Source organism: Drosophila gunungcola, assembly GCF_025200985.1.
Source record: "Drosophila gunungcola strain Sukarami chromosome 3L unlocalized genomic scaffold, Dgunungcola_SK_2 000003F, whole genome shotgun sequence".
In the NCBI taxonomy this organism is placed as follows: Eukaryota; Metazoa; Arthropoda; class Insecta; order Diptera; family Drosophilidae; genus Drosophila; species Drosophila gunungcola.
This window is the reverse complement of record NW_026453179.1, coordinates 406482-430145: the sequence shown is the minus strand read 5'-3', so window position 1 is coordinate 430145 and position 23664 is coordinate 406482. Positions and strand designations below refer to the sequence as shown.

The window sequence follows — 23664 nt, the reverse complement described above, 5'->3', positions numbered from 1 at the left end:
ACTAGCACTAAAGTGCTAATTCTTATATAACTTTCGCCACTCATAGCCAATGAGCTGTTCACCAGTTAGAGTGAATTCTACAAATGTCACCAAACTGAAGATATGCGCAAATAAAGCTGACAATTTGGAACCAGATTATATCCAGCTTGCCCAGCATCATAGCCAAAGTCAAGAGTGGCCAGGCAAAAGACTACGTCAGAGTCTGGCCAAATGCAACCGGTTTTGTTGATACCCCATATGTCGGGTAACCAATCTACGCTTTACTGAGGGATAACTGGGTAATTCCCCAGGCACATGCGGCGTATGCGCAATGCAGGCGAATTAATAAAACGCAGGAAGGCACGCGGCCACCGATCGAAATTTCATTTGGCCAAGTAATCAGCCTGTCGCAGAACGATCCCCTCTTCGCTTCGCCCTCCCCCTGCAATCTGGAAACCAGTTAACTGTCGGTGAGAAAGTGCATTAAGCCATCGATTCGCACAAGAAAAAAAAACATGTTAATTGCAAGTCGATCGAAGTGTCTTGCACTGCCTGCAATGGACACAGTAGTCGTTACTGGTTACTGGTTCTTTGGCCGTCTTGCCATAAGCCAGACAATGCCCCGGCCAAATATTTGGCAACGTCTCTGTGCCAAGACAGAAAAAGTGGCCCACTGATTGTGGAGTTGGGCGGAAACAAAAGGAGGGAGGCTGCAGCAGAAGCGCAGGCCTTGATGATGGTTACATGAAAACACGTTGAGTGACAGTCATTAAACGATCAGTTACGGTTAACCGATGATGATGTTTGGGAAGCAGGGAAAGCTGGTTAAGGAACAAATTCCGATTTCCATCAAAGGAATCTGGTTTGTTTTTAGGGCTTAAAGTTGTTAAACAAGCAGAAAGATATATACAAATTATTAAAACTTAAACTACTATATTTATAAGCATTATAAAATTAATAAAATAAAATCACTAAATTCCTTTTAAAGTCTAGAAACTACTGGATCCTAGAATTAACGACACAGGAAATAAACAAGGCAACTCGCCACTGAGTCAAATTATTAGCACAAATATTATTGAACCATGTTGGCCAACTAATTAGTGGGGACTTTGAGAAAGACAAACAGTCTAGAATTCCAGGAAAAATTGACTATAGAATATTTATTAAATATTTACTTCTAATGATTATACAAAATAGGTATGTCAAGGATAAACCATTTAATATATTTGTCAAGTAACTTTAGAAAGTAAAAAGCATTTGGAATTTGAAAAATCTTTTCTGTGTTCTGTACTTCTATTTTTTGGATGACAGAAAAAAATGTTTTAACGATTTTACAAAACAGGTATGTCTATAGTTAGAGAATCGAGGATAACAAAGATGCCAGATTAAGGATCTAAGCCTCATAAAAACACTATTAAATGATCAGAAAACTTGTAAAAGTAATGGTAATAATAACAATAATGATTAAGTACCCCAACAAGTTATTACTGACAGAAAACTTGGCCCAAGGATCTAAAGAGCTAAGGATTGCTTACGATGAGTCCCAAGTGAGTTACACAATTAGTTCAAAACGCTGAGATTGGCATACAAAGGTAAGGTCCACGTCCACTGCCCCCCAGCCACTTCAAGCCCCCCTTTCCACGGATCACGGTGGGATTCTGCGACACTCGACAAATGTGCGAGATGTTTCCCTGTGTGCCGGTAGTGTCTGTGTGAAATCCGCTGTGTGGGTATCGCGCAACCATTGGCGCGATGCTTAAAACTGGTGACCCACGGTGGGTCTGATTTAGTCGTTAACGCGCGGCCAACACGATCACATCGCAGATCCGACCAACTATACAACATCGCACAGTATTGTATAGGTATAGTATAGTATAGTACGGTCTATCAAGTGCGCGGCGGTACGGATTCTGTTTAGCGTTGATCTGCGTTGATTTAGATTTATGTTTTGATTTTTCGTCGTTTCTGTCAACGAGTGTTTCGGTTAATTGCCAGTTGTTTAAAGATTTTATTGCACCACATAATTACGATTATTTACCGACGTTTCTGGGAGTTTGGATATTACATAAAAATAGTTAATTCCAGTTAAAAAAAGTGTATCATAAACCTAAAACAATAGGTAAGTGAATGATCCATATTTCTGTTTTGTGTTTTTATTTTTGGGCTAGTGAGCCAGCGGAAGTCGCGACGCGCAAATTTTGCGAATTAGTAAGTCGGGCATGAGTGCACAGATCGTTGAGTTCATTTTAGCTAAGTTAAGTGGACTAACCCCCAATTAATTGCAGTTAAATTTAGCCAGCGACGCGCATCAAACCTCTGACGCAAATTATCGATCAAAAAACCAAACCAAAAATAGCTCGTGAATAGTTCAAAGAGCACTGGGTATTGCAAGATATGAACCTCAGCTAACTTTAAGTATTTGCAAAGGAGTCAAAGACATGATTTACTAACATATCTCTATATGATCACCAGTAAATAAAGATATAAGCCGATTTTTTTTAGAATTTCAAGCCTTTACACAATATTTATTTAGCTGTAAACCGATTGAGCTCTGAGCGTTGAAGAAGTTATTTTTTATCTCAAGATATGAAACACAGTGACGAAGAAACCACTGATAACAACTGTTTAATCTAAAAGATATAAATCACCAGTGAAATAATCACAATGTTATAAACAATGCAGTATTATAAATTCATTGACTATTATTTGAATTGCAAAAGTCTTGGATGATAAGCAGCATAGAAAAGTGATAAAGAACATGGCTTAACCCACATCACTCATACGTCAAGTTGGTCATGCTGATGTGTTGCCAAACAAAGATCACTGACTTCTCTGACATTTGCACACCACAGAGTGATGGTTGAACAAAAAAAGTTATTCAGCGGAGTATTCTTAAAGATGATTACACTCCTGAGATTGCCAATTTAATAGCATTAAAGGTGTGATTAGTTGGTGTGTTAAAGTTTGTGAATTATTTAATGGGTCTATAAATGCCGAAGGTTACTGATATTGCTTTATAAGAACATGTGAATTTATTTTTTGATATTTATCTAGTAATTTTTAGTGGAATATTAAGAATTATTTTAAAATATATCTAAAAATTCACATGAAATCATTAAGATATTTGTCTAATATGTCTCTTTATCGTTGTCTAAATGAACAATTATTTTCTTAAAATATCTTGAAATACTTGGGTTTGGCAAAATCACTTTCAACCGTTTAAGCTTAGAGCAATTTCTGATTCTGTTGTTACCTCAAAATATTTAAGTACATTTCAGATTAAAAATTCGTATTTAGCCAACAATCTATAAGACTAATTGTTCATTTTATTTTCCTAACGCACTTTAAAAAGAAAAATTTGCCTTGCTAATACAACCACATAAGATGCTGTTGTTTATTTTTCTTTATTTTCTCTGTAAAAATCACATTATTTCAACCTCACTTGTTTTCCCCTCGCCCAAAACATATAATTGATTATCGCTTTGCGTGGAAAATGTCATTAAAAACTGGCAGCTGAAGTGGCCGTTGCACTATCACATTGTGAGTCTGAAAACAGTTGGACAACTTAGCTTTTCCACCAGCTCGGAATGTGGCGAGTGCCAAGAACTTTTCCACTCCAAAATTCACTGCCAGAGCGTCTAAGCCAGACGGTGTCGAAAGCTCCAGTTTCGAAAACGAAATGATTAAGCGGAGCAAGGCCGACGGCTTTTTTGTTTAAGCCAGCCAGTTAGAAGTCGTTTGGGCCAGGCCAAGATTCCACTGCCAACCGCTGCTGACAATTGAAATTCGTATTCCACGGCGGCGAGTCAAGTGCTGCAAACAGCTAAGGCCAAGCGGTTTTGGCCTGGCTCATTGAACTTGGCTAACTCTCGAGAGTCTAGACGTCCGAAACCCACAACACCGAGTGAGTAAATAGTAACATGTGTTAAAAAGCGAAGAAACCAAAACAAAAAACCGGGAGAGTCGCGTGCTGCTTTCAATTGATATTCCGCTGGCGTTCACGTGAACAAAATACAAGCGATTCTTGGCTCAGCTTAATTTTCAAAAATATTTATAGACAGCTGCATGAGAAAACAAGCAAAAAAAAAGCAAAAAAAATGATGAAGGCAAATAGAAAGGAAAAGGCCCTCTAAATCATCAGCATCCGAGTCAAAACAAATTGGCAAATTGCAAATCGGCAGAGTCAAATAAAATTAATTTATTTGTGTGATGCGAACGGGGTATGCCAATCCAGTTAAAACCGCCTGCACTTCATTAGTAAAACAAACCAAAGGGGTTTGTTTTGTTTGGGCATAGTTGAAATAAATTATGGAAATTATTTCTGCGAATTCTGTTTTGCGTAGAATTCGGCCTTTGTCTATTTAAGGTGATGATCCGATGAGTAAGCCGGAATTAGACTATTAGAAAGTTAGCATTATGGTAGGTTAATTATCAAAGAAAATTCTCCACCAGAATCATATAACTCATACGCCCTGTTTAAATGACTATCTGTCTTATTGAACCCAAAGGTTTCCATAAAGTCTCATAATATTTCTTTAAGTCTCAGATTTTCCCATAAAATGAGAAATGAAAGCAAGAGAGCAATTATTCCACTCATAAATAAATTATTTTGCATAGGTTTTCCCATGTAAAGACATTACTCACTTGTTCCCAAAAGTCAATTTAGTATAATCACTGTCAAGAGCTCCCCGGAGATCGGCTAATGACTTCCGCATATCTCAGACTTTGTAAGTGGTACAGAAAAGCCGCCGTACTTGAGATTATGCAGAGAGTTATTCAGGTTGTAGATCAGGTCTGGGAGATTTGTGAGAAAGAATAACCAAAGCCCGACTTGCATATCATATCGTAAAATATCTGATCTGCAGATATCATCACGAAGACAATTGCCAAAAGGCACGCTCGTAACACGTAAGCCGAGAACCGGAAAAATTGCCGTAATTTGCCAAAATTTCCATATCTCTCCGGCAGATGAGATTATCTTAACTGGAAGCCGTAAAGTCTCGAATTGCCCCCTGTCACACACAGATACATATTTTCTAATTAAGCATCATGGGCTGAGAGATATATCGCGACAAAAAAAGGAGGCGGAGCGATTAGGGCGGATAACAAAGTCCGATTGTACAGACAAGTGAGACTAAAATTGGCCTTTGTTGTTCGGGTTTTTCTATTCTAGCACGTCTCAAAACACTGCACGAATTGTCAGGTACTGCTCGTAATACCCTTAAATTTGGGAGGGGGAATAGAGAGGTGAGACGGGACGGAACGCAACCGCATTTGAATCGGGGCAACGCTTCGCTGGCACTGAACTTGACATTGCCGAGGTTTGCTTTCAATTTAGAAATATGTCAGCGGCACAGACTATTTCTATTTTCAGAGTAGCGCACACTATGCACATCACGCACTTGTTGCGCCACAAACGCAGATGCGGATGCAGATGCAGATGCAGCTGCGGCAATTGGCGAGTATCTGATAAAGATAAATCTTTAAAGGGAATGACTTTAAAGTTATCTACTCAGTGGCTATTTTATTTTGGTTCAAATTAATGTTTTTGAGTGCCAGTAGTTTAAGAACAAATAGATCCATTTTTTCAAACGATTAAGCACTTTTAAAATACACATTCATAAAATACAAATACAAAAGTATTTATTCTTAATTTATTTTGTTATCATCGTTTGCTTTTTTGTTATAAACGATTAACATTATATCTACTACAAATTCATTTTTTTAATTTAATTTATTTTTCAATCTAGAAAGAATTAATAATTTGTAGCAAAAGTTGCAAACGATCCAAAGACAAATATAGATAGAACTTTTGAACGTAACATACATTATTTTAAAATCTTTTGTTTTTAAATATTCTGGAATAGTATTTTTAAATATTTACATTTTCAACTATTTTGTGAAACTTAGGTTTCCACACTTCAAAAAGAAAATTTCATATTTAATAGTTCTAGTTTCTGCGTTCTTATAGCCCATCAATTAAATTCATATACCAATCTTCTCTTATAGCCATGACTAAGAATGGCCACAGCAATGCGGCTTACGTCGGCGATCATGCAGACAAATTGGAGCTGGCCGAGAAGGGTCAGAAGAACAAGGCCATAGTGGCCAAGGATCCGGACTACAATCCCTATCATCATCGCGATGTGGAGCATCCCACCACGTAAGTGGAGCTATGATTTCCCTCGAGAATATTATATATCAATTAAAATCTATTTATTTTTAGAAACTCTGAGACTCTGTTTCATTTGTTAAAGGGTTCGCTGGGAACTGGTATTCTGGCCATGCCGAATGCCTTTCGTAATTCCGGCTACGTTACAGGTGCCATTGGAACCATTGTCATTGGCTTTATTTGCACTTTCTGCATCCATCAGTTGATCAAAGCGCAGTACGAACTGTGTCGCAGGAAAAAGGTTAGTCAAGAGATGACCCTTGGCATATATATATTTCAGATTCATAGAGCTTTCTTTTGCGCAGATGCCCAGCATGAACTATCCAATGGTGGCGGAGACAGCCATGGGCGAAGGTCCAAAATTCTTCCGCTTCTTCGCTCCATATATTGGCACAGGTGGTTAACACTTTCCTGCTGATCTACCAACTGGGCACATGCTGCGTATACGTGGTGTTTGTGGCCTCCAACATCAAGGCCATTGTGGACGCAGTGGCTGACACCAATATCGATGTGCGACTCTGCATGATCATCATCCTGCTGCCGCTGATCCTGATCAACTGGGTGCGCAATCTCAAATACCTGGCTCCGTTCTCCACTTTGGCCAATGCCATCACCATGGTCTCGTTCGGCATCATCTGCTACTATATCTTCAGGGAGCCCGTCACCACAGAGGGCAAAGATGCCTTCGGAAAGCCCTCGAATTTCCCGCTCTTCTTCGGCACAGTTTTGTTTGCCCTAGAGGCAATTGGCGTGATCCTGCCACTGGAGAACGAGATGAAGACCCCGCAGAAATTCGGCGGCAGCTGTGGAGTCCTCAACGTATCCTATGGTGCTCATTGTGTTCCTCTATGTGGGCATGGGTCTGTTTGGTTACCTCAACTACGGATCTGCAGTTTTGGGTTCCATTACTCTAAATATGCCGGAGCACGAAGTGTAGGTTTAACTTATAGTTATTTGCGTTTTATTTAATAATGAAAAGAATTATATTTTAGCCTTTCCATGTGCGTCAAGGGAATGCTGGCCTTCGCCATCTACATTACCCATGGTTTGGCTTGTTATGTGGCTATAGATATCACTTGGAACGATTATGTGGCCAAGCGTTTGGGAGCCCAACGTAATGTCCTGTTTTGGGAGTACGCCGTGCGAACTATTCTGGTTCTAATGACCTGTAAGTGGCCCTTTGGTTTTATAAATAAGCCTTTCATTTGACACCCCATAATTATTATTTCTATTCACAGTCCTCCTGGCCGTGGCCATTCCCAACCTGGAGCTGTTCATCTCCCTGTTTGGAGCCCTTTGCCTTTCTGCTTTGGGTCTGGCTTTCCCGGCACTCATCCAGATCTGCACGCATTGGTACCAGACGAAGGGCATCGGAAAGGCATGGCTAGTGTTGAGTGAGTAATCATATTAAATGCTCATCAAAATCCAAAAGACTAACCCCTTATTCTTACAGGCAACTTTGTGCTCATCATTGTGGGCATCCTGGGTCTGGTAATCGGCACGTACACCTCCCTCAAAGAGATCGTGCTGACCTTTTCCGAGTAGTCATCATAGTCGTGAACCTAAATACGCCAGCGGGCATTCCAATTCAAGCGAAAGTATTATGAGCAATCGAAAGATGTTGAAATCTGTAGACATTCGCAGCGCAGCACAAATGACAAGATACAGGATACAACTCAAGATAGAGACACAGTTGAGCTGAGAACTGCTGTACGTGTGTGTAAACTTCTTACTCAGACCTATTTGTTGTGTATTTGTATAGAATTTATCAGATTTGTGATATTTTTAAGCATCGTGCCCAAGAATCTGTACAACAAGTGTGTGTATATCATATATCTCTTTATGTAGTAGATAACGTCTTGATAAGTAGTTTAGTGCCAAGTCACATTTTTATAAGTCATATTTAAAGAACGATAGCAACCATTTTAATAAAAATATTTTGCCATATTAAGATACGCTCTGGGGGATCTTCTGGGTGGCTATATAATCCCTTAGAGCTTCGCAGAGCCTCTTGGCTCCGTCCACCAGCTTTTCCTTGGGATAGAAGGCGATGGACAATCGGAAAAACTGCTTACCAGACTGTCCGTCCACAGAGAAACGCGGTCCAGCTATAAAGTAAATCTTCTGATGCTCCAGGCAGTACTTGAGGAACTCTCGGGAATCCAGGCAATCGGGGATTCGCACCCAGATGAAGTATCCTCCAGTGGGACTTACTAGTTACAGCACTCTGGCAGTTCATTCCGCAGAACTTGCGTGGTAGCCAGCATTCGCTCCTTGTAGGCCTCATAGAATACAGCTATCTGGCTTTGGGCTAGCTTCAGTTCGAAGAGACTTCCCACAATCTCAGACGTATAATTGTTGAAACATCCACCGCTGTTTGCAAATCCACTGCCATCCAGGATGGGTTTAAGACGTGGCGGCATGTCCAGCCAACCCACGCGAACTCCAGGACCCAGAATCTTCGAAAAACTGCCATTGGAAATGACATGACCTGCAAAGTCGGCGTCCTTTCGATCATCATAGGAAATCAGGCGGGAGTGGGTCGGTTTTTCGCCATAGTGAAGGATGTTATAGACATCATCGCAGACCACCAGAAAGTCAAACTTGCGGGCCAGTTGCACAATTCCACGACAAACCTCTGAAATAAATATAAATAAATACATAATTGTACTAATCAGATAGCTTATAATAAAAAAACAACCCACCTGGCGAAAACACAATCCCCGTTGGGTTATGATAAGTAGGGATGGTATAGTACATTCCCCAAAACTCTTCTTTTCAGAATGGAAACGTCTGTTGGAAACCTGTTCCTCAAGATCTTTTAGATCCACTCCATCATCGTTTAGCTTTACAGGCACTATGGTCAAGCTAGTAAGTGCTTTATACTGTCCAAAGCAATCATGTAGGAGTACTCGTCGACGAATACAAAACCCTGCAAGTCTATCATCGTGGAGAGAAGTAGGTGGAGGCCCTGTGTAGCACCCGTCGTAATCATTAGATCCTCACTAAAACCAAAACCACAAAGTAAATTTGATAAATGTAAAAACCACAAGAACCACATACGATTACCAGTTCATGGGGCTTTCAAACATTTCGGTGAAGTAGGTGGCTATTTCACGGCGCACCTCAAAAGTACCACTTGTAGGACCATATTGAAAAATTAGTGACTGATTTTCCCGCTTTTCACGTTCCTAAAAGAGCGTCCCAAGAAAGGTCATTGATAACGTGAGAAATCGCGGATTGCGTAAGAGATTTACTAACCAGACAATGATCTGTGGCCTTTCTGAAGTTGTCACAGTTGGAACTCAGGAGATCAGTTCCCGGAGCACCCACGCCGAGATTGAGGATGTCGGGTTGGTAAACATTCCAGTCGCCTCCATCGAAGAGGTGCTTAAGTTTTCGATCTTGATTGGTCTTCGACATGTTTAGCGTTGAGTTCCAGGCAAACTAATGCCTTATCTGTGCGCAGGGTACTTGCATTTATAAAAAACAATGGGAAAACTTCTAACATTTTCGTGTTATACCTATTACTAGTAAAAAGCTAGGGGTATGAGCTTTTCAAGACAAAAGAAACGCCGTTCAGACTAGTAACGAAAGCTCAATGTATTATATTTAAAATATGTCTATTCGTAAACAATAAATTATTACACAACTTAAACTTCTAAACTAAACTAAACTATTGAAATTTTATAAAGATATCCCAAAAAAAGAAAAAGTGATTACCACTGGAGGGTCCCGGCTCAAATCATTTTGTTAGCTCTTAGTTCTAACTAAATTGTATAAATAAATAATTTCATACATAAACAAGATTAATTAATTATTTTTTTACAAGTAAACTGACATAAATGATTTAATTTATTTAAAACTAACTTGTTGATTAAATAACTGGCAGGAATAGAATTAGTTATAGTTACTTTAAACTATAAAAACGCCTTCGTCTTATTCAAACCAAAAAAAAATGGTATATAATAACGGAGTATATTAAAATTTGGCCTTAAACCATAAAAATCTGTCAATTCGAAGCTAAATAGAGGGTATATGAGAATCGAGTGTTTTCTATTTAATTTATTTAAACGCGTTTCGCTGCGAATGCCAAAAAGCCCAGTTGGAATTGTCGTTCCCAGGGAAACGCCAACAACAGCTGATTACAGCAATTACTTTGTTTTGGAAAACTCGGAAAATTGCAACTCTCTTTGAGTTAACATGGAAAAACCGACCACCAGCGCTGCTGCTGCCGCGGCACAGGATCACAATCTCCTCCTGGACTCCCCACAACATGGACCAACTTTGTCGAGCGCATCCAGTTTCGAGGCTCTGACCGGACACGACCCCAATCTCAGTCGCCTGGCCACCAAAATGTTCAACAAAACGGAGGAGTACATCACCCACGAGCTAAACGCTCCACTAGAGGATTACAAGCTGCTGGAGGAGATGAACAAGGCCACGATTGCCAAATACAAGGATATGCGGCAGATTGCAGAGAATCTGAACACTTCAACAAGTGAACTGAGCCTTAAGTTCCAGCAGTTGGCTCCAATGATGCAGCAGATCGATGAGATCTCCGATACGGTGGACAAACTGGAGGCGGCGGCCTATAAACTAGATGCCTACAGCATAGCCCTGGAAAATCGGGTCAAGGTGGTGCTCCAAAGGAAATCCGGTGGCAGCCAAGTGGCACAATAAGACTACTCATCTACAAAGGCTTTATGGTACATTTATTACAATAGATTTTATGTCAACCAAGTAATAGTTTAAATATAATCGCAATTACGTTAAGAAATATCAAGGGAACTGCGAATGGGAAGAGGGTAAAGATGTAAAAGGTTTATGGGGACTACAATACACAATACTCACTTTTTGCCACTGTGCGTATAGAACGGATGAGATTCAGTACCTGATCCTTGGCCGTGGGTGCTCCAAAATCCTGCTGACCCGCCTGTCGTCCCCAGCCAACTGAAAAGTGTGCCAAAATTGTAACATCGTGGCATTGGGAGCCAAATATCTAAGTAAAAACTCACACTTGGCCAGGAAACGCTCCTCGTGCAGAATGCACACTGCATTCAGGCAGAGGAGCGTGGATTCGATCAGGGTCCAAAGAGTAAACATTTCTGTGCTGAATAAAGCTTATTTACATTTAATAAACCAAAATCGGCGAATAATTGTTGACGTCAGTGATGCCGACTTGCCGTTCACTGCAAACGCGGACACAGCTGATTGGATGTCTCTATTGTGAATGGTTAAATGGCGATGAGTTGCGCGCCAAAAGCAAATTTGAACTCGGTTTTGTACTGTCTTTATTAACTAAAAAAAACGAACGAATATCATGACTAATTTACATATATCTTCATATTTATTGAGCCCAAGGTAATACACCCAATGCACATTTGGACCAATCGTTATCTGTTAATACGAAAAAAAATAATTCATTTATTAATTAGTTATATGAATGTCAGGCAAATGAAACCCACCTTTTTCTAGTTTCCAAATTACCCAAGTCTGAGGATTCAGCATTGCTGAATTTATTGCCTTTACTTTGAGCTGCTTTCGCCACAAGCTTTTCCAGGTAATCCAGATTATAGTTCTCTTCCGAGGAACTATTATCCTCCATAGGTTCATCATCTTTGCACTCGTGCAATCTAATGTCGCAGAGTTTGGTCAAATCCGTTATTTGCGACTTGCTGAAAGGAGGCTCAGCTAGGGGTAACAACCTAAGAAAACTCCGTATATATTATTACTGCATTAAGGCTACAAACAATCAAGCATACCCTTTGAGTATAGGTGCTGAGTATTTGTCGAAAGGACCAACACGCTGCATAATAAATTCTCGCTCGAAAACCCACGTTCTAGTCTTTTTGGGACTATCTCCAAAAATAAGGGTAAGGGAGGGATCCACATTTGAATGTACTAGTAAACTGCGCATGGTTTTCGATATCTTATCCGTGTTGAGAGAGGAGAAATCCACTGGTTTTAGTTTATTGTTCTAAAAAAGAAAGTGAAACATTAAGCATTCTTATTTTGTTAATCTCTCAATTGTACAAACCAAATCTAGCTCCTCTTTGTACATCCGTTTCATGCGAGACAGCATTCCAAAGGTTGCAATCATCTTTGAGGCCCAGTAATTGGCTCCCAGTCGTCTATCCTCCGTCTCGTTTTTGTTTTCAGTTAACTGCACCAGAGCCACAAATAGGTTTTCAATGTATCCTTGCACAGCCAATAGCCTAAAGAGTCCTTGCGTGGCTGCAACGAGAGCATCCTCATCGTCTTCGATTTGCAAACCTACTCCAAGGAAGTATTCCATTTTAAGCAGGCAGCTGGTATAAATATCCAAAAGAGCCTTCATGGAAGTGGACTCCTTTTTGACGAGTGCACTCAGATCATTGACTACCGCATCGAGTATCTCCTTGGATGACTTTGCCTTCTTGCTAGAGGAGTAAACCCGAATCTTGTTGAAATCGCCGCTGGATTTAAGTTTGCTGATGGCCTTCAGTTTTTCAGCACCCTTGAGATGACACTCCAGAGTCAGGTCGTAGATTTCCAGAAGACTACTAACAGTTTTTTCGAACTTGATCTTGTCCTTGCGCTGCAGCTTCCCGGAATCCAAGTTGGACATGTTCTCCTTGTGGGGCAGCCAGTAGTAGGTGCGCAGCCATTCCAGGCAATGCTCCGAGGTGTTCCTTAAAACTTCCAAAGGCGGCAGCTCCTGTCCGTGGGCGCACAAGTGCCGCAGATCAACGATGAACGACTGGAGCCCCAGTTCCCTGGCCGTTTCGTACATGCTGCTCATATTGTGTCCCTGGATAATGGAGGACATGAAGTTGTAGAAGCGAGTGAAGGCACTGGCATAGGTGGTCTGTGTCTTGGAGTTGCCTTGCTTGTCCTCCAGTTGAGCCTGGACGAGCACTGAAGTGGCCAGAACAGCCGCCGGGCAGAGGTTTCCCCTTCGCAGGTTCCAAATGCGGATTTTACTGAGTGCCTGGCGCCGTTTGGCGGGTGTTGATGCTTTGCCAAATAACCAGTCATAAGTCTCTTTGAATTCCAGCCTAAAAATTTATTTTAATTAATAAATGCAAGTTTTTATTGGTTTGTGTCTGCGCACGTGTCTCGCCAAGGGGTGACCACAGTTCGTTGTTTTGCTGTTGCAGGCGGTATGGCAGGGGCAGTTTTTGCTTTCTGTGGTTTGCCCTTTTCTGGACTTTTCTTTTTAGCCGCTTGCTTTTCTTTTTTTGCAACAGCCATATCAGTCTATATTTTTTAAAACAAATTCCAAGCAAAACAAACCGCAACAATTGTGATAGTGTTGGATAACGCCACAAACTAGTTGCTCTTAGTGCTGCTGGTGTTGTCTTCACCCCTAAGAAATCTGGCTACCAAAGCTTTAATTTATTAAACAGAGCCTTAAATATATTTCAAATTATTTTAAAACATAAGATTTGATTGGCCCAAGTCAAAAAACAATTTAGTTTAAATTCTCATAATTTTTTCTTTCAATAATGCTTATAAGATTTTAGCTTTTTTAAAAATTTGGTTACTTAAAATAATTTGGCAACACTGCCGACGTCCAACAGCTGATCGCGCCAACAAGACGCAGCCGGTTCTGTGTGAATGGTGAAATAAAAATTGGAGCCAAAAATAATTATTTCTTCTTACTCAATTGTTTAATCATTTCCCGCTCCCCGCCAATAGCATAATTTCCACCAGAAACCCAGATCTTTTCCCCATCACAAAGGAAACAACACATGCATTTCGTCCAACATCCTGTCATAAACAACAACAACAACGTGGTGGACATACTGCATCCGGAAAATATCGAATTCGATGGGCCGCCAGCGGCGCGGAAGATGATAATTGGGTCGTTTTCGATGTTTGTGATCTTCTCGTACCTGCAGTTGCTCTACATTCTGGTGGCCATCTACTTGGCATTGCATCACGCGCACCATTAGTTCGAAATCTCTAAAGGATCATGTATCACTTTGTTTCCGAACAAACTCCGGAGCTGAGGCTCTCGGCGGATGCACTGGTCACTAGCCACGTGACGCAGTACCTCAAGGGTTTCCAGTTGGAGGCAGTGCGTTTCCTTTACGATCGCCTGGCCAAGGGAGAATTCTGCATCCTCAACGATGAGAGTGGTCTTGGAAAACTGGCCACGGTGGCGGCACTTCTCAGTGCCCTCGATCCCGCCAAGAAAACACTCATAGTGCTGCAGAACGATGAGCAACTGCTCGCCGGTTGGCGGTTCCATCTAGACACACTTACTGACCTGCAGGTTTGCACTATTCAGGGATTGCAAGGTAAGGATTTCTGTTCAAAATATTTTATTAATGATTCATGTTCTATTTTTAATGATATGTTTCCACGGAAAGTTAAGATTGGCTTGCTTATAAATTAATCATATGTTCTAAAAAAGTTATGTCTTGAAAAAAATTATAGTATTAATAGTTTGCTCGTTAATTTTGTATCTTTTTATTAAAAACGTATTTTAAAAGAATGTTAAGATTCGTCAACCTATAAAAAAATCACAAAACATTCATATTTATGAATATTGATTATATCTTGAAAAAAAACTTTTTTTGTTATGTATATCAATTCCTTTTTTTTATATTTCGTAGTGAAATGAAATGTGTTTTCTTTGCTAATATAATGTTATAGAATTGAAGAAGTAAAGTAATCGTGTTTTTCTTAAAGTACCCTTTACTAAATGAAGTTAATTTGTTACAGACACCACTGACTCCCCACACAATGTTTACCTGGCGAAATGGAGCCAACTACGCAGCATTGGAGATCTAAGCCGCCTCAAGTTCGACTACGTTTTGGTGGACAATCGGGGGCACTCGTTGAACAACAGCTTCTGCACCTCTATGCTGCTCAAGCATTTCGAGGGACGGGTAAACATGGTTATCTCCAGTGTTGACATTACGGTGAGGCAATGCATTCATAACTGGCTCTCATGGAGCTTTAAATCTTTTGGTTCTCCCATCCACAGTCCGATGTGAAGTTGCTATACAATGTGTTGCGGTTAGGTGGTCGTCTGGAGCACCAGTACCGAAGCTTCCAGAGCTTTGACCGCAAGTTCCACCTGCCAGACCCCAAGGAGGTGTTCAGCAAGCGCATAGATCTCGAGGAGTACTACAAACAGCGGGGATTCCTCAGCGAGTATATTAAGTAGGTGGCCCAGTTGCCCGCTACAATCTTATCTGTAGATTATTCTGTAGAATTCTTTATTAGAATTCTCCAAAGAACTAATTTTCAGTGCAGTTCAGTGATTAACACATTTATATAATATATTTTAGGGACTTTCGTCTGCGTCGTTTCCGTCATCAGTTCGACAAGAGCCTGCCGCTCGTTGCACCGGAGCAATACAAGCACAATCTGAGCCTCTGGTTGGCCTCAAAAAATAGCCAGAGCACGCTTAGCGGCTCCTCGGAAGTTTGCTCGACAATCGCTTCCATAGAAAACAATCCGGCTCAGCAAAATGAAACGTTGCCGTCTGAAGACGATCACAGTTTAGACGATGTGGTGGCCATGTCACCGCTGGTCTTTGAATCCTCCGATTCTGACGTTGAACCTATTACTGTGGATCCGGCAGACGATCAAAATCAAGTCCTGATAGTTTCCAGCGATGATTGCGAGATTGTAACGCCTCCAAACACACCACCAAATCGATTGCCCACGTCAAACGAATCACCAAGGATGAAATCCAAGAGGAAATTCAGCAAGCGGCAGACGCCACAGAAAAAAGCAGACTTCACCGATTCGGAGGATGATGATGAAGAGGTCGAGGTGGCTCCCAAAAAGATAACTCGCGCCGCAACACTTACCTTTACCCCAAAGACGAGAAAGCTCAATGTGCGACTGCTAAGGGTTTCCATGGATACCTTGAGTACACCACCCCCGGCACAAACTGCTCCTGCGTTTGCCACGCCCAAGACAGAGCCCTCAGTTAGAAGGAAAAAAAAGAAACTGCAACAGGTCAGTCCAATTGATACAGGTCGTCCGGTCACTCGCGGAATGCAACGCTTAACACGATCCGCTGAGTCCAAAATAAACAGCAAATACTTAAAGCACCACACACTGGACGATGTCAAGCGGAGCACTCCAAAAAGAAACAAGGCTGAGGGAAATCAAACGCCCAAGACAAGCAAACCCAGGGTGAAGCAGGAGGCCAAGGAAAAGATTGTAGAGCAGCAAGAGAAGGAGAAGGTAACCGCGGCCAAGCCTCCTGCGCAAGAAACTCCCAAAAGAGGGGTAGGTCGTCCAAGGAAATGCAAATCGGAACCTGAAGCTTTAAAGAAATCCAAGCCAAAGCCAAAGCCCTTGCCCAAACCCTTGCCTCCCACTCCGCAAGTGCTCAGCGGTAGTTCCTTGTCGTCAGAGTACATGCAATGTGCTCAGCGAATCCCAGACAATTTGGATGCCATAGAGTCTCCTGCCTTTCGGGTGCCCTTCACCCCCCAGCAAACACCTTTGCTGCTAACCTTGCCGTCTGCTTTTAATTTGCTCAACGACTCGGAGATAGTGGCCATTCCGATGTCCAGGGAACAAGCGGAAACTGTGGTGATCAATAGCTCCCACGATGAGAGTTCGCCGCAGGATCCATCGCAGAGTCGTCGCACCAAGGCTTTGAAAAGGAAGCGCAAACCGGAGGCGCCTGTAAGTTCTAGTTTTGGCGGCGGCTTGGGCTTGCCACCGCCCAAGAGAAGTGCCAACAAATCACCGGATCTGTTCAGCATATCCTCGGATCTCTCGCAGATTCCTCTGGCACAGCCGCAACCCTCCTCTCCGTTCGAAGGTTTCAAAATCTTTGGCTCCGAAGTAAAGCAGTTCCAGCAGCAGCATGCCAAGACAAATGTTTCGGTGCCAAAAAAGAAGCGCGATCGCTCTTGTTTGGATATTCTGGAGCAAATGTTTGAGCCGCGAGAGAAGCGGTCGGAGAAAAGCAGTCCTAAAGTGTTGCCCACGTTGCCGCTGCCGCAGAGAGATGATATGGCACAAGCCATAACCCAGAGGAGAAGAACCCTGCTGGAAGATGACTTCTTTGAAATCACGAACAATGGCCAGTTTGGCAGTCGAATGAGGTTGAATTCCGCTGGAGATGTGTCACCCGTGCAACAAGATCAACAGTCCGCCAGGCCCACGCAGGCCAATAAAATCACCAACTACTTGATAGGTTCCGGAATCACCCAGGAAAAGACGCAGCAGCCCACAAGTGGAAGTCGCAGCGCCATCGTTGCAGCGCTGAGGAAGTCCCCCAAGTCACCGAAACAGGCGGGCAAACCCACTCAGGCCACCAAGCTCACCCGCTGGTTTGGTTCCGTTTTCGGGGGAGGAACTTCACAGACCAGCTCCGTGGAATCGGTTAGTGCACCAAGTACACCGGTGAATCCCTCCACGAGTGCAGCAGCCTGTCAAACGCGATCAGCGAGGAGTGGTGGAGCTGCAGGACCCACAAAAAGAAAGCGATTGGAACTGTTCAAGTGAAGAGCAGGATAAATACAACATTGAAAGGAAACGTTTAAAATAAGTTAACTAAATCCAGGTAAAGTCCTGGATTATGTATCAAAGCCATGTTTTCACAAAACGATTTCCTAGCTGAGTTTTAAATTTATTCTTTTTGGTAATGATGTACCTTATACAAAATTAAAATAAGAAGAAAGCTAACTAACCGAATCGTGAAAATATAGCTAAAATTATTTAATCAAAAGCCAAGAAACAGTTAACAGCACCCAAACTTGGGCAAAAGACTTTTTTGTAGGTTGTAATAGCAAGGTGGTACAATGTTAACAGTAGAACATTACGCCCATCTAAGCAATTAACTAGCCAATTTAGTTACATTTCTATTATATGTACACATTTCGAAGGTCACTTTACCATTAAATTAAAAAGACATTGAACATTACTAACTATTGTTTTTTTTTTAAAGCTTTTTTATCAATATGAAAGTGTAAAAGTAGATTTTTAAATGAAAATAGACAAAAAAGCGCCTGAATAAATTGCTAAATTCAAGTTGAACTGGGCAAATTTTAAAAATGGATATTATTTTAGTTACTCGTTTATTATTGTTTAGTATGTGCCCGCCATTATTTTTTTATATTTTTTTTGGATAAATACATTATTTTGTTATCTTCAAGACATTTTTATAAGAAATAAACTATTGTATATTTAAGGGTTTAAATTCAATCAAATATTTGTGTTTCATTAAGAAATTATTTTGGTATAAAATGAATTTAGTTTGGCAGATAATTGGCCAACATTTTATACTCGTTGCTTGCCAAATATGATAGTTAAGTTATGCATCACCGCCTGGCGCTGGAACTCTATTTCACGCCTGCACATGCTGCCCAAAAGTGGTGGACACTGGTACTGAATATTCTCTTGGGCGAGGGTTTCACCATTTGAGTTTCTGAAAATAAACTCGCTAAGGGATTGTACTGAAAAAAAGAGTGGCCTAAGATTAGAGAGGCTTTAATGAAATATGTTATGTGTCTTACAGCAGTAGAATCCCTTAAAGAAGCAGGTCTCATGGGTGGATCTAATGGCATAGGCCACCGGAGTCACTCCGGGCATTGTCTTGGTAACCACGTACTTGGCCGTAGCCGTATTTTGCCAATACGGCCAGTGGGAGAGTTTTTCAGTGTACTGCACCGTATAGCGCCAGTCGTGGGCATGTCCGTGATCGGCTAGGATCTTGAAATTTAAGCTATAAAAAGAGCAACAAATTATTTAGTTGTAATTACTTTGCTCTTCGTTAACTAAAATAAAAAAAGAAAATCAAACAAAACTCTTTAGGTACAATATATTTTCTACAAAGCTGACAAGCAAAAAACGTCATCACTTTTTATTTTGGGTTCCAAAATAATCTCATTTATGGTTCCATAAACATGTATGTTTCTTAAACATCCATATGGTTAGACATAGTTCAAAATCTTGAAACGATGTTTTCTCAATTAAAATTACATATTTGTTATACCTATTTTGACTTTTAGCTATGCAAGAATGATTTTAACTTCATATAAGAAGATAAATTCTTCAGAAAATATATTTGACCCATTAATAATCGGGTCATATCAGATTGTTACTCACATCGTGGGGTTTAGCAGCCGCATCTTGTTGAAATCCGCCACATATTCCCAGACCTTTTCCGGTTGGCTCCGGATAATGCCCTCGATCTGGTATTTCTGATAGCCGCTGGAGAAAACGAACACATAGAGCAGTAGGGCGACGCTGAGGAGGACGGAAGCCCGCTTTATATTCCATAGACGGGGACTTTGCATTCTGTGTTCTGTTCTTCACGGACTTACAACTTCGACTGACTGTGTGTATATGTATGTCGGATCTTTCGAATTTTAAACAAACATGTGCCGGAGAATTCACCACAAAGATTCGGGATACAGCATCAAAGGGGAAAGAGCATGAGTTCCATAGAGAAAAGAGAAAGATAAACAAAAGGGATCTTTAAGAAACTAATGCGTACGGAAAGCAGTAGTTTCTTATGGAGAGTCATAAAAAAGAGAGTTTGCCTAGTACATGGTCTCTGATGCATGTATTTGTTGATAAAGGAGGTTTTACTGACCGAAAGAGCGGTTCCTAATAGCTCACTAAATTACTCTTTTTATTTAATTACCTATACATCTTTTTTTCCTGAAATGTTTAGGTTTAGAATTAAGATTTTAGGAAGAAATCAATTCATTGGCAGAATCAATAAATGAATTGGCAGCACTCAAAATATATAAAATAAAATATTATATAACATTAAATATTAAAAAATGTTTAAATATTTTGAACAGTTTAAAGAACATTTGTCTCACCTTAAGGCATTTTATACAGAAGTTTTTAAAAGGAGGAACTATTTTCCAATCTGATCAAGAAAATTGGTAAAGTTATCTTTACATGGGGTGAAAATTAAATAATAAACTTTCTTAAAAAGGAAACTATTTTTGTAACAAAATATTTACAAGGTATTCCTAAAAGAGGTTATATGTATTTTAAATAAAACCAATAAAAAAATCCAAAAATTAAAAGAAAACAGCATTATTTAAATACATTCAATAAGGTACAACAAGGCATGAAGTAAAATGCTGTTAAAGCACTGCTTCATTTTTGCCAAGCGAAGCAGTTTGAAAAGCTTTCGGAGGTCAAAGCTCCGGAGCGTGAGCCCCCCCACCCCCTATCAGCTCCCCATTCAACCCCCAAAGTGAGTATTAATGCTGCCTAACACTGGCATTAGAAAGCTTTGGCGAATGGCGAAAAGCTGCATTAGAAGCTTGCTCCATATGATCGCCACTTAGTTTATAAACAACGCTCGCCGGGTGCAGTCGGAACCCTCGGAATCGGCGATATATATGTAGAGAGCCACAAGAGCATGAAGCAGCGTGCCCGTAAGCATATGTAATTGCTTATCAAACCGGACCGTGTTCCAGCGACAACGGATCCCTTACTATCTCGTACCCCCCGCAAATTGCCGGCTTACGTAAGCGCCAATTCAATTGTGTTTCTAATAAAACACAAGCGTTTTAGCAGAGAACAGCACAGTCACATCAATCAAAACTTAAAATGCGGCTACTGGCCAGACACGCGATTCGACTGTTGAGTCAGGAGAATCGAGGAGGAGGCGGAGGTGGTGGTGAGGTGGCTTCACTTTGGAAAGGAGGAATCCGGCTGAAGGCCACAACCGGTTACCTGAAGCTGGCCACGGCAAGTGTTCAGGTTCAGCCATTGGAGCCGGCGAAACAGGTGCAGAGAAAGGTGAGTACTCACACCCATTGTAACTCCAAATGATTCAATTTCGCTTATCTGATCTTACCCAGAATTCTCCACTGACGGATTCATTTGGCCGACACCACACCTATTTGAGGATTTCTCTTACCGAACGGTGCAATCTGCGATGTAAGTCTACCCCCAATCACCCATGCTTTCATCCTTATCAGTTGTTGTTCCCACCCATTTGATAATACTCGCCATGAAGTGGATCCCAACCTTGATTGAATAATGTGGCGAAATTCGGGTCTTACACATGCCCAGCTAGCGGTCGACATAGTACTTATGTAGCCCCATATTTGACCTTTTTTTATACCAAATTAGTACCGATGATCTAATTTGATTTTGGGGTTCTATTGAACTTGATTATTTGGGCAACAGCTTTTGATTTCAATCACTGACACTTCAAAAATGATATCTTAATGATCATCAATCGGTTTCCAGAAAGTTCCACACTTTCATTTATTAAAACTACATTATAGAGAAACCTTAACCTAAACTTAAAATCACAAAAACCCATTTCATGAGTATTCGTTAATAGTAATTAAAAAATCTTAATTACCTCTTTTGAAAACTGTATCCAACATACAAGTTTTATATGGAAATTTACAATAGATAGAATGGTTTGTAACAATGGTTTTATTTCTATGTTTTATTTTTTTTTATTTCAACAAGTTCCACTGTGTACGTGTATTATGATTATATGTTAATTTTAACTAACGAAATCAATTTGTTCAGGTGACTACTGCATGCCCGCTGAGGGAGTTCCTCTGCAACCCAAGACGAATCTGCTGACCACCGAGGAAATCCTTCGTCTAGCGCGTATTTTCGTGGACCAGGGAGTGCGAAAGATCCGATTGACAGGAGGAGAACCCACCGTCCGAAGGGATATAGTTGAAATAGTGGCACAAATGAAGGCCCTGCCGGAACTGGAGCAAGTGGGAATAACAACCAATGGCCTGGTGCTCACCCGCCTGCTTCTGCCGCTCCAGAGAGCAGGATTAGATTCACTAAACATCAGTTTGGATACGCTGCAAAAGGATCGCTTTGAGAAGATCACCCGGAGAAAAGGCTGGGAGCGGGTGATAGCTGGCATCGATCTAGCCATTCAGTTGGGCTATCGTCCCAAGGTTAACTGTGTCCTTATGCGCGATTTCAACGAAGATGAGATCTGTGATTTTGTAGAATTCACCAAGGATCGCCCAGTGGATGTGCGTTTTATAGAGTACATGCCATTTTCCGGTAACAAGTGGCATACAGAGAGGCTTATTTCGTACAAGGACACCCTGCAAATCATCCGTCAAAGGTGGCCGGATTTCGAGGCTCTACCCAATGGTCCCAATGACACATCCAAAGCTTATGCTGTGCCCGGATTCAAGGGCCAAGTGGGCTTCATCACCTCCATGACGGAACATTTTTGTGGGACCTGCAATAGATTGCGGCTCACTGCGGATGGAAACATCAAGGTGTGTTTGTTTGGCAACAAGGAGTTCTCCCTGAGAGATGCCATGCGAAACGAGGATGTATCGGAAGAGCAGCTGGTGGATCTCATTGGAGCGGCGGTGCAGCGCAAAAAGAAACAGCATGCAGGTGAGCTACGATACCAAATCAAAACGTAGATAGTCTTCAGACCTTGGTCCTCCTTTTGCAGGCATGCTCAACCTGTCGCAGATGGAGAACCGGCCCATGATACTCATTGGCGGCTAGTAGACACTCCACACACTCTCCCCTCTCTCCCGTTGCAGATGCTGCGCCACGAGTCCATCATCATTATCATTTCTTGCATCACCAGGCATATCACCCCTCGAAGCTGCAGCTCCAGGTGCGCAATTGCAGCCACCTCACCCATGTCAATGCCCAGGGCAAGGCCCAAATGGTGGATGTGGGCGCCAAGCCGTCGACCACAAGATTAGCTCGTGCCGAGGCCACTGTCCAGGTGGGTGAGCAGCTCACCCAACTTATAGCGGCCAATGAGCTGGCCAAGGGAGATGTCTTAACGGTGGCCCAACTGGCTGGCATCATGGGAGCCAAGCGCACATCCGAATTGATACCCCTGTGTCACAATATCAGCTTGTCCTCCGTGAAAGTGCAGGCCACTCTTCTCAAAACTGAGCACTCAGTGCGGCTGGAGGCATCGGTTCGCTGCTCCGGGCAAACTGGCGTCGAAATGGAAGCCCTAACCGCTGTTTCGGTGGCCGCCTTAACTGTCTACGACATGTGCAAGGCCGTGTCCCACGACATCTGCATCACCAACGTCCGCCTGTTAAGCAAATCCGGCGGAAAAAGGGACTTCCAGCGGGAGGAGCCGAAAGGAGGTGCAGTGGCAGAGGTCGAGTGAGGGGATGTACTGACTGACTGGATTAGATTTAATGTTATGGCTAAGCCATATATAGGGGAATGGAAAATCAAATACTGCTTGTTAATTTCACATAATAATTTCAAAGTCTGAAGGACAAATATTAACTACAACCATTAACCATTGTTTAATGCATTTCTGATATCCTAGACTTCTTTTCTAACTTGTATGATGTATAAATTTGTATAAAAATAGAAAGATTATGCAAGTCAATTATGATTTTAAGTTTTAGTTAATGTTTGAAATGAGTTGACTAATGTAATAATAAAAAGACAAAAATCTTTAAAATAGCTGGATCTACCATTACTTTACTATTGTGTTTTAAAAGTTCAGAAGTTTTCTGATAAATTCCTCCATTCAGTCAGTAAGTTGAGCTGATCTCCAATGAATCACAAGTCGAAGGATT

General features: G+C 41.4%; 9 protein-coding genes across 12 annotated transcripts; 5 read left to right on the top strand and 4 right to left on the bottom strand.

Annotated features, from left to right (window-relative positions):
* Positions 1–1738: 1738 nt before the first annotated feature.
* On the top strand, positions 1739–8102 carry LOC128258497 (proton-coupled amino acid transporter-like protein CG1139). The gene is given in 9 exon segments (XM_052990129.1): positions 1739–2098; positions 5989–6142; positions 6206–6392; positions 6457–6546; positions 6548–6976; positions 6978–7084; positions 7144–7319; positions 7390–7545; positions 7605–8102. Coding segments are annotated over 8 exon segments (1389 nt in total). The 5' UTR covers positions 1739–2098; positions 5989–5990; the 3' UTR covers positions 7697–8102.
* Positions 7974–9692, bottom strand: LOC128258498 (2-aminoadipate transaminase). Its single transcript, XM_052990130.1, is given in 7 exon segments — positions 7974–8370; positions 8373–8789; positions 8857–8931; positions 8934–9026; positions 9029–9156; positions 9221–9342; positions 9413–9692. Coding segments are annotated over 7 exon segments (1269 nt in total). The 5' UTR covers positions 9575–9692; the 3' UTR covers positions 7974–8098.
* Positions 9693–10246: 554 nt separating this feature from the next.
* Positions 10247–10931, top strand: LOC128258605 (biogenesis of lysosome-related organelles complex 1 subunit 2). The gene has a single exon (XM_052990310.1). It carries the CDS (start codon positions 10355–10357, stop codon positions 10832–10834), a length of 480 nt encoding a protein of 159 aa, XP_052846270.1. The 5' UTR covers positions 10247–10354; the 3' UTR covers positions 10835–10931.
* On the bottom strand, positions 10846–11362 carry LOC128258606 (immediate early response 3-interacting protein 1). The gene is made up of 3 exons (XM_052990312.1): positions 11170–11362; positions 11006–11104; positions 10846–10942 (listed from the first exon to the last, which is right to left on the bottom strand). The coding sequence occupies exons 1-3, from the start codon at positions 11255–11257 to the stop codon at positions 10887–10889; spliced, it is 243 nt and encodes an 80-aa protein (XP_052846272.1). The 5' UTR covers positions 11258–11362; the 3' UTR covers positions 10846–10886.
* Positions 11363–11431: 69 nt separating this feature from the next.
* LOC128258604 (uncharacterized) lies at positions 11432–13468 on the bottom strand. Its single transcript, XM_052990309.1, has 5 exons — positions 13248–13468; positions 12192–13191; positions 11917–12131; positions 11620–11859; positions 11432–11551 (listed from the first exon to the last, which is right to left on the bottom strand). Exons 1-5 carry the CDS (start codon positions 13385–13387, stop codon positions 11548–11550), a joined length of 1599 nt encoding a protein of 532 aa, XP_052846269.1. The 5' UTR covers positions 13388–13468; the 3' UTR covers positions 11432–11547.
* Positions 13469–13710: 242 nt separating this feature from the next.
* LOC128258255 (uncharacterized) lies at positions 13711–14091 on the top strand. The gene has a single exon (XM_052989778.1). It carries the CDS (start codon positions 13888–13890, stop codon positions 14089–14091), a length of 204 nt encoding a protein of 67 aa, XP_052845738.1. The 5' UTR covers positions 13711–13887.
* A 20-nt stretch (positions 14092–14111) lies between these two features.
* Positions 14112–18044, top strand: LOC128258238 (protein suppressor of underreplication). The gene is made up of 4 exons (XM_052989750.1): positions 14112–14439; positions 14867–15066; positions 15132–15310; positions 15439–18044. Exons 1-4 carry the CDS (start codon positions 14112–14114, stop codon positions 17624–17626), a joined length of 2895 nt encoding a protein of 964 aa, XP_052845710.1. The 3' UTR covers positions 17627–18044.
* Positions 18045–18196: 152 nt separating this feature from the next.
* On the bottom strand, positions 18197–19475 carry LOC128258250 (uncharacterized). The gene is made up of 3 exons (XM_052989772.1): positions 19229–19475; positions 18637–18845; positions 18197–18576 (listed from the first exon to the last, which is right to left on the bottom strand). The coding sequence occupies exons 1-3, from the start codon at positions 19417–19419 to the stop codon at positions 18401–18403; spliced, it is 576 nt and encodes a 191-aa protein (XP_052845732.1). The 5' UTR covers positions 19420–19475; the 3' UTR covers positions 18197–18400.
* A 946-nt stretch (positions 19476–20421) lies between these two features.
* LOC128258241 (molybdenum cofactor biosynthesis protein 1) lies at positions 20422–23555 on the top strand. 4 transcript variants are annotated; one of them, XM_052989758.1, is made up of 5 exons: positions 20422–20615; positions 20666–20890; positions 20953–21031; positions 21641–22492; positions 22648–23555. In XM_052989758.1, the coding sequence occupies exons 2-5, from the start codon at positions 20699–20701 to the stop codon at positions 23238–23240; spliced, it is 1716 nt and encodes a 571-aa protein (XP_052845718.1). In that variant the 5' UTR covers positions 20422–20615; positions 20666–20698; the 3' UTR covers positions 23241–23555. The 4 variants fall into 4 exon arrangements, with proteins under 4 accessions (XP_052845718.1, XP_052845717.1, XP_052845716.1 ...); XM_052989757.1 differs by having other exon boundaries at positions 20663–20890; XM_052989756.1 differs by having other exon boundaries at positions 20422–20890.
* The last annotated feature ends 109 nt before the right edge of the window (positions 23556–23664 follow it).

Excerpts from the sequence above, each read along its gene's own strand:
- LOC128258605 (XM_052990310.1), top strand. The coding sequence starts at position 10,355 with ATGGAAAAACCGACCACCAGCGCTGCTGCTGCCGCGGCACAGGATCAC.
- LOC128258606 (XM_052990312.1), bottom strand. The coding sequence starts at position 11,257 with ATGTTTACTCTTTGGACCCTGATCGAATCCACGCTCCTCTGCCTGAAT. Across the intron at positions 11,105-11,169 it reads GGAGCGTTTCCTGGCCAAGT|TTGGCTGGGGACGACAGGCG; the intron begins GTGAGTTTTTAC and ends CACACTTTTCAG. Across the intron at positions 10,943-11,005 it reads TATACGCACAGTGGCAAAAA|TTCCCTTGATATTTCTTAAC; the intron begins GTGAGTATTGTG and ends TCCCATTCGCAG.
- LOC128258604 (XM_052990309.1), bottom strand. The coding sequence starts at position 13,387 with ATGGCTGTTGCAAAAAAAGAAAAGCAAGCGGCTAAAAAGAAAAGTCCA. Across the intron at positions 13,192-13,247 it reads GTCACCCCTTGGCGAGACAC|GCTGGAATTCAAAGAGACTT; the intron begins GTGCGCAGACAC and ends ATAAATTTTTAG. Across the intron at positions 12,132-12,191 it reads ACAAAGAGGAGCTAGATTTG|AACAATAAACTAAAACCAGT; the intron begins GTTTGTACAATT and ends TTTCTTTTTTAG.
- LOC128258255 (XM_052989778.1), top strand. The coding sequence starts at position 13,888 with ATGCATTTCGTCCAACATCCTGTCATAAACAACAACAACAACGTGGTG.
- LOC128258238 (XM_052989750.1), top strand. The coding sequence starts at position 14,112 with ATGTATCACTTTGTTTCCGAACAAACTCCGGAGCTGAGGCTCTCGGCG. Across the intron at positions 15,067-15,131 it reads TCTCCAGTGTTGACATTACG|TCCGATGTGAAGTTGCTATA; the intron begins GTGAGGCAATGC and ends TCCCATCCACAG. Across the intron at positions 15,311-15,438 it reads TTCCTCAGCGAGTATATTAA|GGACTTTCGTCTGCGTCGTT; the intron begins GTAGGTGGCCCA and ends AATATATTTTAG.
- LOC128258250 (XM_052989772.1), bottom strand. The coding sequence starts at position 19,419 with ATGCAAAGTCCCCGTCTATGGAATATAAAGCGGGCTTCCGTCCTCCTC. Across the intron at positions 18,846-19,228 it reads CGGCTGCTAAACCCCACGAT|CTTAAATTTCAAGATCCTAG; the intron begins GTGAGTAACAAT and ends CTCTTTTTATAG. Across the intron at positions 18,577-18,636 it reads CTTTAAGGGATTCTACTGCT|TACAATCCCTTAGCGAGTTT; the intron begins GTAAGACACATA and ends TCTTTTTTTCAG.
- LOC128258241 (XM_052989758.1), top strand. The coding sequence starts at position 20,699 with ATGCGGCTACTGGCCAGACACGCGATTCGACTGTTGAGTCAGGAGAAT. Across the intron at positions 21,032-21,640 it reads CGAACGGTGCAATCTGCGAT|GTGACTACTGCATGCCCGCT; the intron begins GTAAGTCTACCC and ends CAATTTGTTCAG. Across the intron at positions 22,493-22,647 it reads CAAAAAGAAACAGCATGCAG|ATGCTGCGCCACGAGTCCAT; the intron begins GTGAGCTACGAT and ends CTCCCGTTGCAG.